General features: G+C 39.9%; 1 protein-coding gene across 1 annotated transcript; it reads right to left on the bottom strand.

Annotated features, from left to right (window-relative positions):
- Positions 1-398: 398 nt before the first annotated feature.
- LOC103465895 (NLR family CARD domain-containing protein 3-like) lies at positions 399-15,912 on the bottom strand. Its single transcript, XM_081597268.1, has 8 exons — positions 15,628-15,912; positions 13,594-15,132; positions 12,088-12,372; positions 9,699-11,502; positions 8,126-8,299; positions 2,344-2,505; positions 1,364-1,407; positions 399-1,223 (listed from the first exon to the last, which is right to left on the bottom strand). Exons 2-8 carry the CDS (start codon positions 13,598-13,600, stop codon positions 700-702), a joined length of 3,000 nt encoding a protein of 999 aa, XP_081453394.1. The 5' UTR covers positions 13,601-15,132; positions 15,628-15,912; the 3' UTR covers positions 399-699.
- Between the last annotated feature and the right edge of the window lie 416 nt (positions 15,913-16,328).

The raw sequence follows: 16,328 nt of genomic DNA, 5'->3' as shown, positions 1-16,328 counted from the left end.
GAGTCAGGGTGAGGAGGAACCATGTTTGGAAGAGAAGTGGAAGCTGCAGGATCTTCAGAACAAACAGATCATGATGCTGGGCTACTGATTATCCCTCTGTCTGGACACAGGATCAATAGAACCAGTTTAAAAGCTAAAATGAATGTTTATGTGGCAGACATGGAAAACTGGGATGACTCCATGCCATGATGTTCAGAATTTAGGTCTCATGGCATCTCAAGGTGTCAACATTGCCAGTCAATAGGCTGAGGGAAATATAGCTCAATTTTGTAGCAATTCAAGAGCTACCCAGCTTTTATCGCTTCGCAAGAAAATTAAACCGAATTCCAAAGCACACAAAGAAGCAGTTTTATATATATATATATATATATATATATATATATATATATATGACCTAAGAACAGTCAGTTCTCAGATTTCCTGAGAGAAATGATGTGGAGGTCTGACGCTGTCTTCATTAGGTGGGATGTGTCCCAGTGGATGTTTGCAGAGTCTGAACTTAAGTAGCTTTTGTGGCAATGACACAATGATGGCGTCCAACACAGAATGCTAGCGTGAGAGTCCAGGCCCTCTGGATGAAGCAAAGTGTAGGACAAGGGACTGGTTTTTACCAGGCTAGATTGTGGGAGACGCATGTAGAGACTGAACTATCTGTTCAACAGTAAGAGAGTTTCTCTGACAGAAGGAGACTCTTTAGATTCAACACAGAAACACTGAGGAACCAGAATCGATCCAGAATCCTGGATAAAGAGGTTCAGTGAATGTGGTGTGGAAAGTGTGTAAGTGGATCAGTGAGTCAGAGGAGACTCCGTAGAATGACAGAGTACCAGCAGGACAGTCCACATACACCGCCACTCTGTTAAAGACAACGGAGGAGGGGATAACTGTTTCTGTGCGTTTGTGCCAGACAGAGTAACCTTCAACATCAGAGCATCTCAAACTCCAGGACCAATCATTCCATCCAAACAAAGTGCCATCTTCAAATCCTTTCCTCTTGATTCCTATGTAGCTCACTGATATAAAAACTGCTCCTCTCCACTCAATCTCCCAGTAACAGCAACCAGTCAGACCATTACTACACAGCAGCTGAGGCCAGTCATCAAATCTGTCTGAATGATCAGGATATGACTGAAGCTCCTCTTCACGTGTCACTTTCCTGTTGTCTTCAGACAGTTTGAGCTCTCTGTACGCTGTGTTTGTGTTGATGGTGAGTTGACAGGAATCTGATGGGGAGAACAAACACAATCCAGCTGCAGCTTTTCATCATTTGCCAACACCTTAATGATGACTCCTGAATGACAGTTTGAAGATGGTTGAATGTGAGCTGCTTTGTTGCCATGAATTAAATGAAAAACACACTTACACATCCTAAGACCTGGTTTCAACCATCGGACTCCAGCAGGCTCCCTGAAAGGAGGAAGAAGGTCAGAGCATAAGTTCCTTTCAGCAAATAAACATGGACATTGTAATAATTCAATTTAAGTTACTTTATTAGGTCCCCAAAGGGAAATTCATTTACAAGTAGTGATGGCTGCCAACACATTTACAAACGCCTTTACACAACAATAAATAAAATGAAGATATGAAGATCCATCCGAAATGCATGTTAAAAATAAAATAATAAATATATAATTGGAACTGAGTGTGTATGTAGAGCATGAGTGGAATCTACAGAGACTTTTTTGGCTGTGGATACTGAGCTGGACTTTAGTAGGCCCAGAATGTCATTCAGTTGTATCCCTATGATTTTTCTGCATTTTTTGGTAATGCCCCATTAAGCGGAAACAGTTTTTCAAATTCTACAAACCAAACCAGTGAAGAAAAGGGAAAGTGAGGACAGATTTAGTAAAACACTTGAATAAAAACGCAATTGTTATTCAAGCTCCTGAACCTCGGAGAAAATACATCATGTGGTGGGCTCTGCTGCAGATTCAGAATTTTTATAAAAAATGTATCAATAATAATTGATAAACCATATGATAAATGCCCATCCCTAGCAAGAATTAATGTTTGGTTAGAAAAGTGAATCTAACAGACGCTACATGAAACTACAGCCTGTTCAGAAGGATCAGGGCAACATTTTGAGCTTGGTCACACCCTTAACCTTCACCCCTGGAAAACACAACGGAAAAATGGCACGTGAATGTTCAGCTGCATGCCAAGGGGTTAAAAATAAGACAGTGAAGAAATGAACTTACTGCTGTCTGTTCCAACTGAGAAACTAACAGCTTATAAGATTTTGCAGAAAATCCCCAACTTAGCATTTAAGCTATTTTAAATTTATGGAACAGAGAATATCGTTCCTCCATAAAACCCAGAAGAAAGATTTTGATGAATCCTCACCTGAATATCTCCAGTGTACAGTTTGAACCTGACAACAACTTCTCCCCTGAATCTTGTAGGTTGTTGTTCCGCAGGTCGATCTCTCTCAGACAGCATGACTGGGAGCTCAGAACGGATGACAGAACTTCACAAGTTCTCCCTGAGAGCTTACATGATCCAAGTCTGAGAGGCAAACCAGTCAAAAGAAGAACAGACATGTAATTTGTACATTTAACTCTGTCTCAATCCAGGAACAGTCAGGCTGATTGAAGTTTGGAGTTTTGTATTTCCCTTTCGGATCCAACACTGGTTACTGATGTGAAACACCAGAGGACCTGGTGAGGTCCTTAGTTTATCAAACCCAGGGGTGAAAGTAGTTTTAAATTCTTGGGGGTACTATGACAAAAAAAATTTGACCAAAAAAAATTATATACATATGTGCTTAGGAGTTTCTGTGCTGATTGAATTTTTGCGAAGTGATAAAAGCTGGGTAGCTCTTGAATTGCTACAAAATAAAGCCATGTTTCCCTCAGCCCACTGGCTGCAATGTTGACACCTTGAGATACCATGAGACCTAAATTCTGAACATCATGGCATGGAGGGCATCCCAGTTTTCCATGTCTGGTTTATAACCATTCATTTTAGCTTTTAAACTGGTTATATTGATCCTGTGTCCAGACAGAGGGATAATCAGCAGCCCAGCATCATGATCTGTTTGTTCTGAAGATCCTGCAGCTTCCACTTCTCTTCCTAACATGGCGCCTCCTCACCCTGACTCTCATACTGATAGGAGGAACCACAGAGCTCTGTTAGGTTAAAGCTCATCTTCTGAAGTTGGGATATTTTTCCTCCAACAGGATCCAGAGGAATCACCTCAAACCAGATGTTGGACTGGATTTTATTTCAATGTCATTTGTGAATGTTAGAGCCTTATTTTCAACAGTGGAGCTATAAAGGTTGAGAAAGGTTATTATTTTGGAGAAAATCTCATCAACATCAATATTTCCACTAAATAAGAGGCAAAAAACAAAATTGTTTGATAAAGGACAAGCCTCTCAGACTCTGAGCCCGACAGCACCAAACTATTTTTTTATACTAGACAATTTAATTTCACATAATTATTGCGGTAGAAGCCATTTGTTTGTTAAATACTTAATGAAACATATTTACCGTGTTTGATGTTTGTTGTAAATGACTTTCAGAAACTACAGCGGCTGTGACGCGCCACACACAGCAAAGATAAACAAAGGTAAAACAACCCGAACAGCTGATCAACTCTAAACCACTCGCACATTTTTACTCTCCGTCTCTTTCTGTTATTTAAACACACCCGTTGCCATGGCAACCGCTTGCGCTCCCCAAGCCGAGTGGAGATAACTTTAAAACCATAACATTCAGTCCGTTGCAAAATTTAAAATGTGTGTGTGCACATCCATCCATCTATCTATCTATCTATCTATCTATCTATCTATCTATCTATCTATCTATCTATCTATCTATCTATCTATCTATCTATCTATCTATCTATCTATCTATCTATCTATCTATATAATTTTAAAAAATAACCAAACTGAATATTTGGTTATTTTTTTAAGCCCCTCTGTCATTTGACATGTTATAATTAACACCTTTGACTGGCGCACATGGAGACATGATAGACTTTATGCAGAGTTCATCGCAGAGGAAACTAAAATCAATCAAATAAAATATCCTTTCTGAATATCATCTCATGGACACTGAACTAAATATGTCTTTCTGACCGGGAGCTGACAGCGTGTTGAAGAGTTATGGACACCTTGGTTAGGAAGTTCTGTTTGGACAGGTAATTTGACAGGTAACAATAGTCCGGGTCGGACCAGAATTATTTGCCTGATGGTGGTTCGGGCTTCTAATGAGTTTACATTTAATGAGTTTGCAGCACACAGAGAAAACCTAAAGAGAATATGATCTACTTATTGTAGTTTAAGTTGAGGAATAACAGCTGACTGTTGAGAGAGGAAAGAAATTAAAGTGCAGATCCGTTAGGCAGAAACAAGCGCAGTGCACTGGACAATAAATGCTCCACGGTTACGCTCCAATTAATCACACATGAGATGACAAACGCAAAATATACAATATATTTTTAAAAACAAAACCAGTAAAAACTTAACTGAGTTAATATGTCAGATTCCCTCCTCACCCTCGTCTTGATAAGAACAGAGAGCAGTTCGCTGGTTTCTGTCCAGACTGTGATCAGCTGACCACTTGGTGCTCAGACAGTTTCAACTTTACGCACAGAGAACATCGTGGAGCTCATTATTAATCATACTAAGAACAATATCAGTCAGAGGATCATCTCTGATCTGGACGCTTTAACGGACCAGAGGCTCTGGAGCGTCCAGCAGCTGATCCGCTTCTGCTGGTTTTTACTCCCGCTGCGGGAAGTGATGCGGGATCAGGAAACGATCAGAGTTCTGCCGTCCTCTAATCACGTCATTTCGTGAAATGTTACCTGATTTCAAAAACGTTCTAACAGATAAATAATAAATGTTTCGTTTAATGACTACAAATTGGAAATAAATTGATTTTTTTCTTTGACGGACAACGAAAAAACTCCAGCGCCACCTCTGATCCAAACTACGAACATTGTCGGCCCCTCTTCGGTTTTTTCTCTTTTTTGCGGAGGATCAATAAATAACTTATTGGTGTTTTACCATCACCACCAGGTATGAAGTGCTTTAGCCTTTGAATTGCACCACAGCGCAGCACAACTGAAACATCCAGGAGAAGAATATCAGCTTGTTGTTATGAGTATAAAGGAGGCTGGTATCGCGCCTGATCTAAATCTATTTATTTATGTCACATGGACTTATATAAAGTTTTATACATTTTCTTTTCATATATTTATTATTGTTTTTCTTCTTTAGATATTAGATTGACTTAGAATGATTCCAAATAATGTACAGGAATAACCTGGTGCTGTTACATGTCAATCATCTGGGGGGGCCACTGGGGAGGCCAATCAGATGACAGGGGGGGCACTGGCCCCCCTGGCCCCCCCTCTGGCTCCGCCACTGGATATTAGGTACGCAGGGTTGATATTTATTTTGCGATCATTAATAAGCGATTAATGACCGCAGCTAATCAATACAGCGGTGGTTGATTAGTTAATTTTAAACTAGCAGAGCAGGAGTTAATTTTAAACTCCTGCTCTGCTAGTAATGGAATAGAAACGCACAGAATTGCGCAACACCTTGTTGAAACAATTACTGAGTTGTTGTTGGATCATTAATTTGAGCACGTTTTGTTGATTTTTTGTTGTTTTTTAATAAAGTTATGAAGTTTTGATAAGAAGTCAGAGGAGGACCTGTTGGTCTCAGCGTCCTTGTGGCGTTCAGTTTGTCACCTGAGATCGACTCAAAACCTCCCGCGATCAACATATTCCACCGTTGCTCTAGCAAAAAACAGTTCAGAAACAATATGAAATGGGAAAAAAAGCGATTTATTAACTGATTAATTCGTGTTTTAGATTGTTCTTGAAAAACGAATCAGTCACGGCTAGTTAGTGGGTGAACTCACGGCTACACAGTGAACCCGTTGATTTTTTTACAGCAGACAGCCGCTCCCCTCTCTTGCAGGTACTGCGTACCCCCGCTAAATCTTTTAGGGGTATGCAGTACCCCCTTACTTTCACCCCTGATCAAACTTGACTGCCAACGAACTGACTGACTGCTATCCACCATTGACTTCACCAATTTTCACATTTCAAATTGTACATTTTGATTTTTACCTCAGTTTCTGATGAACACGGTTTTTAAGGAAGGAAAAAACTGAATATTTTCCTACTTTCTTCAAAGTTATAAATTGACATACACTAGTAAAATTGCTGTCCCTAGATACAGATTTGCAAAAGCCTAGATGATGATGATGAATATGATGTCATGGCTTTGTGAACTTCTGATCAGTGGCGGAGCCAGAGGGGGGGCCAGTGCCCCCCCCCCCCCCCCAGATGATTGACATTTGACAGCACCAGGTTATTCCTGTATATATATATATATATATATATATATATATATATATATATAAATTCCCTTCTCACCCTCCACGGGTGGTCTGTTTCATCCTCTGAGCTCGGGTCCTCTACCAGAGGCCTGGGAGCTTGAGGGTTCTGCGCAGTATCTTGGCTGTGCCTAGAACTGCACATTTCTGGACTGAGATGTCTGATGTTGTTCCTGGGATCTATTTGAGCCACTGCTCCAGTTTGGGGGTGACTGTTACATATATATATATATATATATATATATATATATATATATATACACAACACCTTGCACATTTTAAATTTTGGCCCCCCCTTGGCCCCCCCAACTTTAAAGGTCTAGCTCCGCCACTGCTTCTGTTTGGCTAACTGTCTACATCTGACTTGAATGGCAATATTAGCAAACTAGCCATCATGTTTTGTATGAGCTCTCCTAACAATGCTCGCAGGTTTCCACCAGAGGGCGCCAAGGAGACCGGCTGCAGGCTGTAGGCTTCTGCACACCTGCAATTCATCAGGCTAATCACATCCTGCTTAAAAAAGAGCTTGTTTACCAGTCATTTGACACTTGAGTGCTATCCACTGTGGTTTTTCATGGTGCTTGTCTGGTCTCAAGCTCATAGTTCTTTCTGGATTCACTCTTGCCAGATCAAAACCTGTGAGAAACCCTGCTTCTCAGTTCCCTGATTGATAGTCTAACGCTCCTTCCTCATCCATACTGCCTGTTCTCACTCATCTTCATTGTAAGCAATTTATTTTGTTTAACTTTCAGTGTTCCTGCAATAGTTTGTGTGCTCAGTACAGACCTCCTGGTTCCCCATGTCGCCTTCCATCCCTGGATAGCCACCATTGCACATGTCCTATTTTTGTAAATAAACTTAATTTTACTGATTTCATTTCTCTGAGAGTGGGTCCAAAACCTAAACAAAACTATGACAAGTGGCATCTGTGAATGTATCTTAACACCTCTAACCAGACAGTTTCCTTTTGTGAGATCTTTAAAAAAAATTAAGATTAAAGGATGTGAATTATGAACCTTCATCAATCAAGATGGTTATGGCCAACCAACCACACATTGAGATCATAGACAAGTAGTGGAAGACTACTGTTGTGATACATGTGGTCATCCCAAATGATGGAAACATCAAGAAAAATGAACAACAGAAAGTAGAGAAATACCAAGGACTTGAGGGGGGGGGGTAGAATGAGAATGGCAGGTGTAGTGCCCGTAGTAATCGGAGCACTCAGGCCAGTGCTCCAATGGATACCTGGAGAAACATCTGATATCCAGTCCAGAACAGCTCAGTTCAAGGAACAGCTAAGATACTAAGAAGAAATCTCAAGGGCTCCGGTGGAGGACCCGACCAATGGAAGAAGTGCCACCCACCCCCTAACCTCAATTCACGCCTTAATCCTAAACCTAACCAAGAAACGACACCTCTTCCTGTGGGATCTGGGTCCTTATGTAGTATTAAGGGGCGACTGTGGCTCTGTGGGTAGAGTAGTCGTCTTGCGATCGGAAGGTTGTAGGCTTGATTCCAGCTTCCTCCCGCCATGTGTCAATGTGCCCTTGGGCCTGGCACTTAACCCCAAATTGCCTACCGAGCTGCGTATCAGTATATAAATGTGTGAGCGTTTGTGAGTGCAAATGGGTGAATGTGAATGTGACTCTAGTGTAAAGTGCTTTGAGTGGTCAAAAATGATTGGATAAAGCTCTATATAAGTTCAGTCCATTTACCATTAGAAAAATTATGCTTACATTGTAGCAGAAGGAAGGAAACAGACCTGAGAGTTTCCAGTTTGCAGTGTGGACTTTTCAGTCCAGAAGACAGCAGCTCCACTCCTGAATCCTGCAGGTTGTTGTTACTCAGGTCCACCTCTGTCAGGTTAGAGGACAGAGAGCTGAGAACTGAGGCCAGAGCTTCACAGCTTCTCTCTGAGAGATTACAGCCCTTCAATCTGAAGAGATGGAGATCAAAATTACTGAGAAAAATGAGATGGCATGAAGCAAAAACAGTATGTACCAATACTGAGAAAAACTTTAATAAGAATGAGTCAAACTTAAGAGTAGAGGAATGAATGTCAAAACCTTAAAACTGAACAAAGTGGGATTTCATCAAATCCTTTCATGTGGAAATTTTAATCGGTAAAGATTGAGCTGCAAATGCAACTTTTTTGTTAAAATTCCCACAGATGTTTGCAAACAGTGGGACACTAAATGATGTATTTACATAATAATCCAGACTGAATCAAACGACATGATGTGAATAGTTACTTATCTTGCAAACACTGTGTCATGAATAGTGAAATAAAAATGATAGAAACAGAAGGGAAGTTATAATTAAAGGAAAGAACAAACAGTAAAATTCAATTAATACAAATTCTACAGTTTTTGGATAACAAATACATTTTCTGATGCAGGACATTTGCTCTTCATTACATAATTCCCATAGCCATGTGACGATGTAGGACAACAGTGGCTCAGGAAGTAAGGCCAAGAGTAGCTGTGGCTGCAATGCAGTTTACTACTGTTAATGTGTGCATGAATGACTGAATGTTGTGTAAATGCTATGCAAGTACAGGACATTTAAAATGTAAGTCTACTTAACCGTTGAAGCTCTTTTGGGATCAAAATGGTTTATTTAGTTTTAATTTCTTTACTTTTTTAAAAAACTGACAGAGGTCAGAGATTGCTCACACAACTTTTGTTCCACTTTTACGAGGGGAAACATTTTGGTACCAGATTAGAAATGTCAGACATATCAGATGTTCAAATGGTCTTTAGTACAATAACGTGAAGTATAACAATCCCCCCAAATCAACCTTTTTTTTGAAGATAAACTATCTAAATTTGGACATTTTAGTTTAATGTTGTTTAGTTCCACATAAAACAGACTCAGTGCTGGCCTTAGGATGAATGGTACCTGTAGCAGTTGAATTCTCCTATTTGTTTAAAACGGTACGTATTTATATTACACATAAACGTTTGACTATAAAAGCATCTCACTCAGACACATGACTATGCTTAGTGCAAGTCAGAAATCAGAATAACAATGTGGACACAGAGTGGAATGGGTCTCCTCTGCAGGACGGCGACTGTCAGACTGACTGCAGTGCTCAAAGCAGCTCTTAATGTTCACTCAGTCCACAGCAGATCAAACTTTTTAAGGTTATGATTTTTCAGGGGCGTTTCTTACATTTTAACAGCATTTACAACTTTGTTATTGAGCACATTCTGAGAAAAGTGACAAACATTAACATTTATGTTTTCTAAAATATCTTTAATCGTTGCACAGAATCACTGCGTTAATGGTCACTCTTTTCTGGTTTTAGCTCCTGATCAAAAGCCAGTACTTACTGAACTTTGTTTGAAACTTTGACCACTGGTATCAGTCTGAGAAGAGCCTCTTCTGAAGCACTGTATTTCTTTAGGTCAAAAACCTCCAGATCTTCTCCAGATGACAGTAAGATGAAACCCAGAGCTGACCACTGAGCCGGAGACAGTTCATCTGTGGAGAAACGTCCTGAACTCAAAGACTGTTGGATCTCCTCCACTAGAGAACGATCATTCAGTTCATTCAGACAGTGGAACAGGTTGATGCTTTTCTCTGCAGACACATTCTCACTGATCTTCTTCTTGATGTACTGAACTGTCTTCTGATTGGTCTGTGAGCTACTTCCTGTCTTTGGAAGGAGACCTTGTAAGAGAGTTTGATTGGTCTCCAGTGAAAGACCCAGGAGGAAGCGGAGGAAAAGGTCAAGGTGCCCATTTGGACTCTTTAAGGCCTGGTCAACAGCACTCTGATGGAGCCTTGTTAGATTTAACTTAAAAAATATATAATAAACATAATTAACAACATTTCTAAAACTGGATGGTTGGTCTTCCATTAAGTTAATTCTTGAGTTAATGAAGGTGAAATGGACATGAAGAGCAGCCAGAAACTCCTGAATACTCAGATGGATGAAGCAGAACACCTTGTCCTGGTACAGCCCTCTCTCCTCTCTGAAGATCTGTGTGAACACTCCTGAGTACACTGAGGCTGCTCTGATATCGATGCCACACTCTGTCAGGTCTGATTCATAGAAGATCAGGTTTCCTTTCTGCAACTGATGAAAAGCCAGTTTTCCAAGAGACTCAATTATCTTCCTGCTCTCTGGACTCCAGTGTGGATCTGTTTCAGCTCCTCCATCATACTTGACCTTCTTCAGTTTGGTCTGAACCACCAGAAAGTGGATGTACATCTCAGTCAGGGTACCTGGCAGCTCTCCTCCCTCTCTGGTCTCCAACACTTCCTCCAGAACTGTAGCAGTGATCCAGCAGAAGACTGGGATGTGGCACATGATGTGGAGGCTTCGTGATGTCTTCATGTGGAAGATGATCCTGCCGGCCTGCTCCTCATCTCTGAATCTCTTCCTGAAGTACTCCTCCTTCTGGGGGTCATTGAACCCTCTGACCTCAGTCACCATGCCAACACACTGAGGAGGGATCTGATTGGCTGCTGCAGGTCGTGTGGTTATCCAGAGGAGAGCAGAGGGAAGCAGTTTCCCCCTGATGAGGTTTGTCAGCAGAACATCCACTGAGCTGGACTCTGTAGCATCAGTCAGGATCTCCTCATTGATGAACAGAGGAAGTCGACTCTCATCCAGGCCATCAAAGATAAACAGAACCTGGAAATTTTCAAAGCTCCAGATTTCTTTGGTTTCAGTAAAGAAGTGATGAACAAGTTCCACTAAGCTAAACTTTTTCTCTTTCAGCACATTCAGCTCTCTGAAGGTGAATGGAAATATGAAGTGGATGTTCTGGTGGGTTTTGTCTTCTGCCCAGTCCAGAGAGAACTTCTGTGTTAAGACTGTTTTCCCGATGCCAGCCACTCCCTTTGTCATCACTGTTCGAATTGGTTGACCTCTTACATGTGGGATTTTAAAGAAGTCTTCTTGTCTGATTGTTGTTTCTGGCCTATGAGGTTTCCTGAATGCTGTTTCAATCTGTCTGACCTCATGTTCATCATTGACCTCTCCAGTCCCTCCACCTGTTATGTACAGCTTTGTGTAGATCTGGTTCAGAAAGGTTGGACTTCCTGCTTTAGCAATCCCCTCAAACACACACTCAAACCTCTTCTTCAAGGAGGATTTAAGTTCAAGTTGGCACTTCTCCACAGCCTCTGGAAGTCAAAACAAAAAGAAAAGGGTCTGATCTGTTGTGGTTTCTTGATTATAGTCAATGTAATCCATTTTTCAAATTAAATATATTGACACATATTCAATTTGAATGTTTTAATTAATTATTTCTCTGTAATTTGTTGATTGTCTTAAATATGATGTACAGCAGTTTCCTGTACTAGAACCACCCGTCTAAAGACTTCATAAGACTTTGCAATAACATATTTAATATTTTCTCAAACTAAACATACTAGTTTTCTGCATAAAATTAGGTAGAGCACTGGACTGGGTCAATAGTACTTCAAGCAAGGGGCTAATGTGAAATAGAACGTCTCAATTGTTCATATAAACTCTCTTCAGCAGTTCATCAAAAATTAGAATTTTTCACTTTTAATGAAAATTTGCATCCAGACTTTGTTTTTGCCTTTTCCAAATTAAAAAACACACACACTGATTCGTCCCAATAACTACACACACACAAATGTATATGTATCCACGTGTGTGTATACATAAACAACGGCCTTTTTCAGCCGCCTCTTAAGAAAACTATTAAATGAAGAGCCACCATTACAGTCATGTGAACTCACCTTCTGTGCAGGATGAAGCAGAACGTAAATGCAGGTGAGAACACAGGTGTGAGTCAAGTGATGTGAGGTGATGGATTGTCTTCCTGCAGGCTTGATCCCCTTTTTTAATCACAGTGTTAAATAAATCACTTGCTTTATTGGCTCTGGTTGGGTTCTTCTCAAGTATGGACTCTTTCTCCAACTCATTCAGGACACTATCTGCCACAAGAGCTTCAAGCAGTTGGGTGATGTTTTCTGTTGACACTCTTTTAACCAATTCCTTCTGAATTCTGGTAAGCTCATTCACTGTAAAAAGGAATACAGATATAATTAAGACATAACATACCGAGACAAAATGCTGAGTTACCAGTTTACTTTTATTCTATTCATTTTAATCAATTCAGAAATACTGTATTAATCCCAAAGAGGGATTAAATGCTGTTGTAGCTCATTTAATTGAAGAGTTATTAAAGCTGGAGATGAGTGTGAGTAGGAAAGATCTCCTGTAGTGTCACTGGAGTGAAAAAGCCTATGACTGAAGATACTCTGTTTTTCTAAGACAGTCTCATGAAGTGGACCATCAGGCTTGTCCATAATCTTCTTAATTTTATGCAAAATCCTTTATTTGACCGTCATCTCCACAGCAGTCCCCAGAACAGAATCTGATTTATTTATTAGCATGGAGAAACGGCAAGCTCACATCGTGGCAGTGGCAGCTATAATTGCACTTCCGGTGTCGGCTGCCACAGCTTGCCGATATAGCTCCTGTGGCAGATTGAATATTGAATATGAATAGGTTTATTTCAAACAAACAAAAAAACAAGAATATATATACTTTGTACATGCACTTAAAACTACCACTGATTCGGTACGGCTTCAGTAACACTCGCCACAGATTCTGTCACTGAAGCTGCAAAATCTATCATGAAAGCCTTCACAGAAGTCGCACCTAATCAGTATGAATGCATATGTGTACATATCTAGATAGATAGATAGATAGGACAGTCATATTCAATCTGCCTTATAGGAGGTGTCAGCTGCAACAAAAGCCAGAAGCTGACACGACTCGGTCTTGGCAGTCTCCAGATGTGTAACCATAGTTTGCCACTACCATGATTTGAGGTTTGCCCTGTTGTCAGGTTTTTAGCCTCTTTTAGTACCTGGCTCTTTAAGTTCCTGTTACCACAACAGATGACAGCAGAAGAGATCAATGACACTACCAACTGTTTGCTCAATAGGAAGTGCCAAAAATAAAAGGATCATAAACGTTGTTCAGTAAATATTAAGCAAGATATTTTCAAACTGTTAAATAAAAATGTAACAACTTTTATTTCACCCTTTTCGTCTATGATAATTCACAGCTGACTGAATTTTTTTTTTTAATACATTATTCCGAATTAATTTATTAAACCTCCTTAAATGTATGACAAACATCTTCATGTAGCTTTTCTTTTAGGTAACTTGGTCAGTTGCAGTCTGAAAGTTTATTTTATTAAACATTCGGTTATTCTATGTCTCAATCAGTACCTGACATGTTTCCACGTTCTACTGTCGTCTTTGTCAGATGAGCCGCAGCTGTTGTTCCCAGAATAAGAAAACCTCAAATCAGCTATATGATGACCGCTGAAGAAGAAAATCAAGTCATGGACTGAGAAAAGGCCAAAATAATCCACTGAGAGGACAATGTCAGCGTTTTACCATGGAGTAAATAAGCAATAAGGAAGCAAGCTTATACAGCCAGGAACCGGGATGAGGTAAATGCACCTGCAGGGGCGTGGACAGGTCACATTCCATATATGGACATATGACCGTTGTACTCATTAGATGAAGGCACTGTTTCCATAACAAGTATGTCAAGTTTTTTTCCTCTTGAAATCTTCAATGATTCTGTCAGGAGGTGTGGTAGGTTGCGGTGAGGAGATGACGCTAGGCCCAGGTTATGACGGAAAAACGATGAATTTAATGACAAAGATGATACAACGGGGAACAGCACGAGGAAAACTGGCAGCACGGAGACAGGTGACATCAATAGACGATCAATTGACAAGGACCCGACGAAGAACACAAACAGGGGAGACTAAATACACACAGGGCAATCACGGGAACGAGACACACCTGGGAGACAATCAACGGGGAAGGACGCAGAGACAGGACTAATAGGATCACACAGAAACTAGAAAATAAACACATAGAAACACGGATCATGACAGATTCCAGCTGTTAAAAACATAATAATAAACAATTTAACTGCATAAGATTTTAAAGAAAATCCGATTAATTACGCTTTTTCACAAAACCAGGATACGGATTTAAGGGGGAATTCTCCTGATATCCTGGCTGAATTAAGCCTGGACTCGGTTTCACAAAAGCAGTAACACATAAGTTACTAAGGGGATATATCCTGTTCAGCTGCCTGCTCCAGACCAGGCTCATTTTGCTTGAAACATGTACTTACTTTACACCATAAACATAGATAAACATACCTCTACGGGGATTTCTGAATCCTACTTTTGTGAAACAGTCCTCTGGTCATTGTTAAAACAGACTATGAAACAATATTATTTTAGTATTTTACTTTGCTTGCATTCCTCATTCATTAAAACAAGATTATCCTATTGTTACAAAACAATATATTTACAACTGTAAGACTTTGTGCTTATCTGGTTAAGTCACCTGTGACAAAGGAATCAGTGACTTTGAATCTTTACAATTAGATAGCGCATCAGAACTAGGTTCAACTCAGGAGGAGCGAGGGAAACAATGTGTTGAACAAACACATTTATTACACATTTTGACAATAATGAACCAGAACAAAATAGTCAATGTTTTCTTTTAGTAGTCCTAAGTCAAGTCAGTCAAGTTCAAAAGTCTTTCCTTTCATTTGTTTTCAGTTCAGTTCAGTTTTCAGATCTGAATGTTATGTGGTAGCTACCCGGGTAGTGTTACTATGTGCAATCCCACCGATCAAGTGGAACAGAAGAAGGTTCTTCTTTGACGTCGTAGACACAATGTCAATCTGCTCTTTTGGATCCTGGCTCGCCGATGTCTCTCAACACAAAAAACAACCTGCATATAGCAGAAATGTATTTTACTACAGTGTGATACACCATTCTAAATCACTTCAGTGAAAGTCTATCTTTCACTCCATGTAGATAAAATGATTTCCAGCTGCGATGACCAATTTCGTCTTTTAGCTCAACAAAACATCACAACCTAATATTCACTGAATTGACATCTTTTTCTAGCATTCTTCAATCCCGCACAGTGGAATAAATAACTCACTGCCACTAGATACTTCATCAGTATCAGTATTCCAAAGGAAAAAACAGGCGCAATATTAGCAGAATAGCCTTTCTGAGTTAGCCGTAAGCATTGCTAATTCACATACAAAATATCATGTGGAGAACATGCATTCTTGCCCATGAACAAGTATCTCCGATTGTTTTTTTTTCTTTCAACATTAAACTATAAAATGAAATTACAATATAACTTTTAATACATAACAGCAAAATATTGTGGCTAATCAATAGCTAACGACGCTAATTATAGCACAGAACTCACCGGAGATTCGCATCAAGAAAACAAATAAATGTAATATCAAAAACAAAGTTCTTCCGGGTCCGGGTACACAGTGTTATTGCGCAACACCTCCCTCCCCTTCTCTCTCTCTCTACTTCCTCTTCTCAGAGGAGGGAGATGTGCAGCCAGCTCTCCATCTAACGGGTAATTTGAGTTTTCTAAATCTGATGGGATTTTACCCTGTTCAGAACTGAAGTAAACTCTGTTTAAGCTGGCATCGAGAAAGACTAGCCTGGTTTCTAACGACCTCCCCCTCCTGATGTCCCACCCTTCTTCACCCTGTGAATTAGCCAGATTGAGCATCCTGCAATAAGATAGTTTCACAGAGCACACCTGTTAACGGTCGCTCTTTCTCTTTTTTACAACTTGCACTTGTTACTGAACCAGGTTGGTTTTAGTGACTCGGGCGAGTCCCAAGGGTGTTTTAGTTTTGGCTAAAAGCAACCTATAAAACATTTCTACTTTTTCCTCCCAGAATCAAACTTCATAGCTATTTTACAACCATCAAAGAACTTTAAGGTGACTCATTAATTGAATGTCCACAACATCTTTTAGATTTTCTTAAATGCTAATTATTTTATTAATAAGGCAATTTTGCAAGGGTCAGTACAGCTTAATTCACTAGCAGAAATAATCAAATAAGTAAAATCAATAATCTAGCCTATCTTTCCCTAATGCTGACA

This window comes from Poecilia reticulata, chromosome 16 (assembly GCF_904066995.2).
Source record: "Poecilia reticulata chromosome 16, P_reticulata-male-v2, whole genome shotgun sequence".
NCBI lineage: Eukaryota > Metazoa > Chordata > Actinopteri > Cyprinodontiformes > Poeciliidae > Poecilia > Poecilia reticulata.
This window is presented reverse-complemented; position numbering and strand designations above follow the sequence as displayed.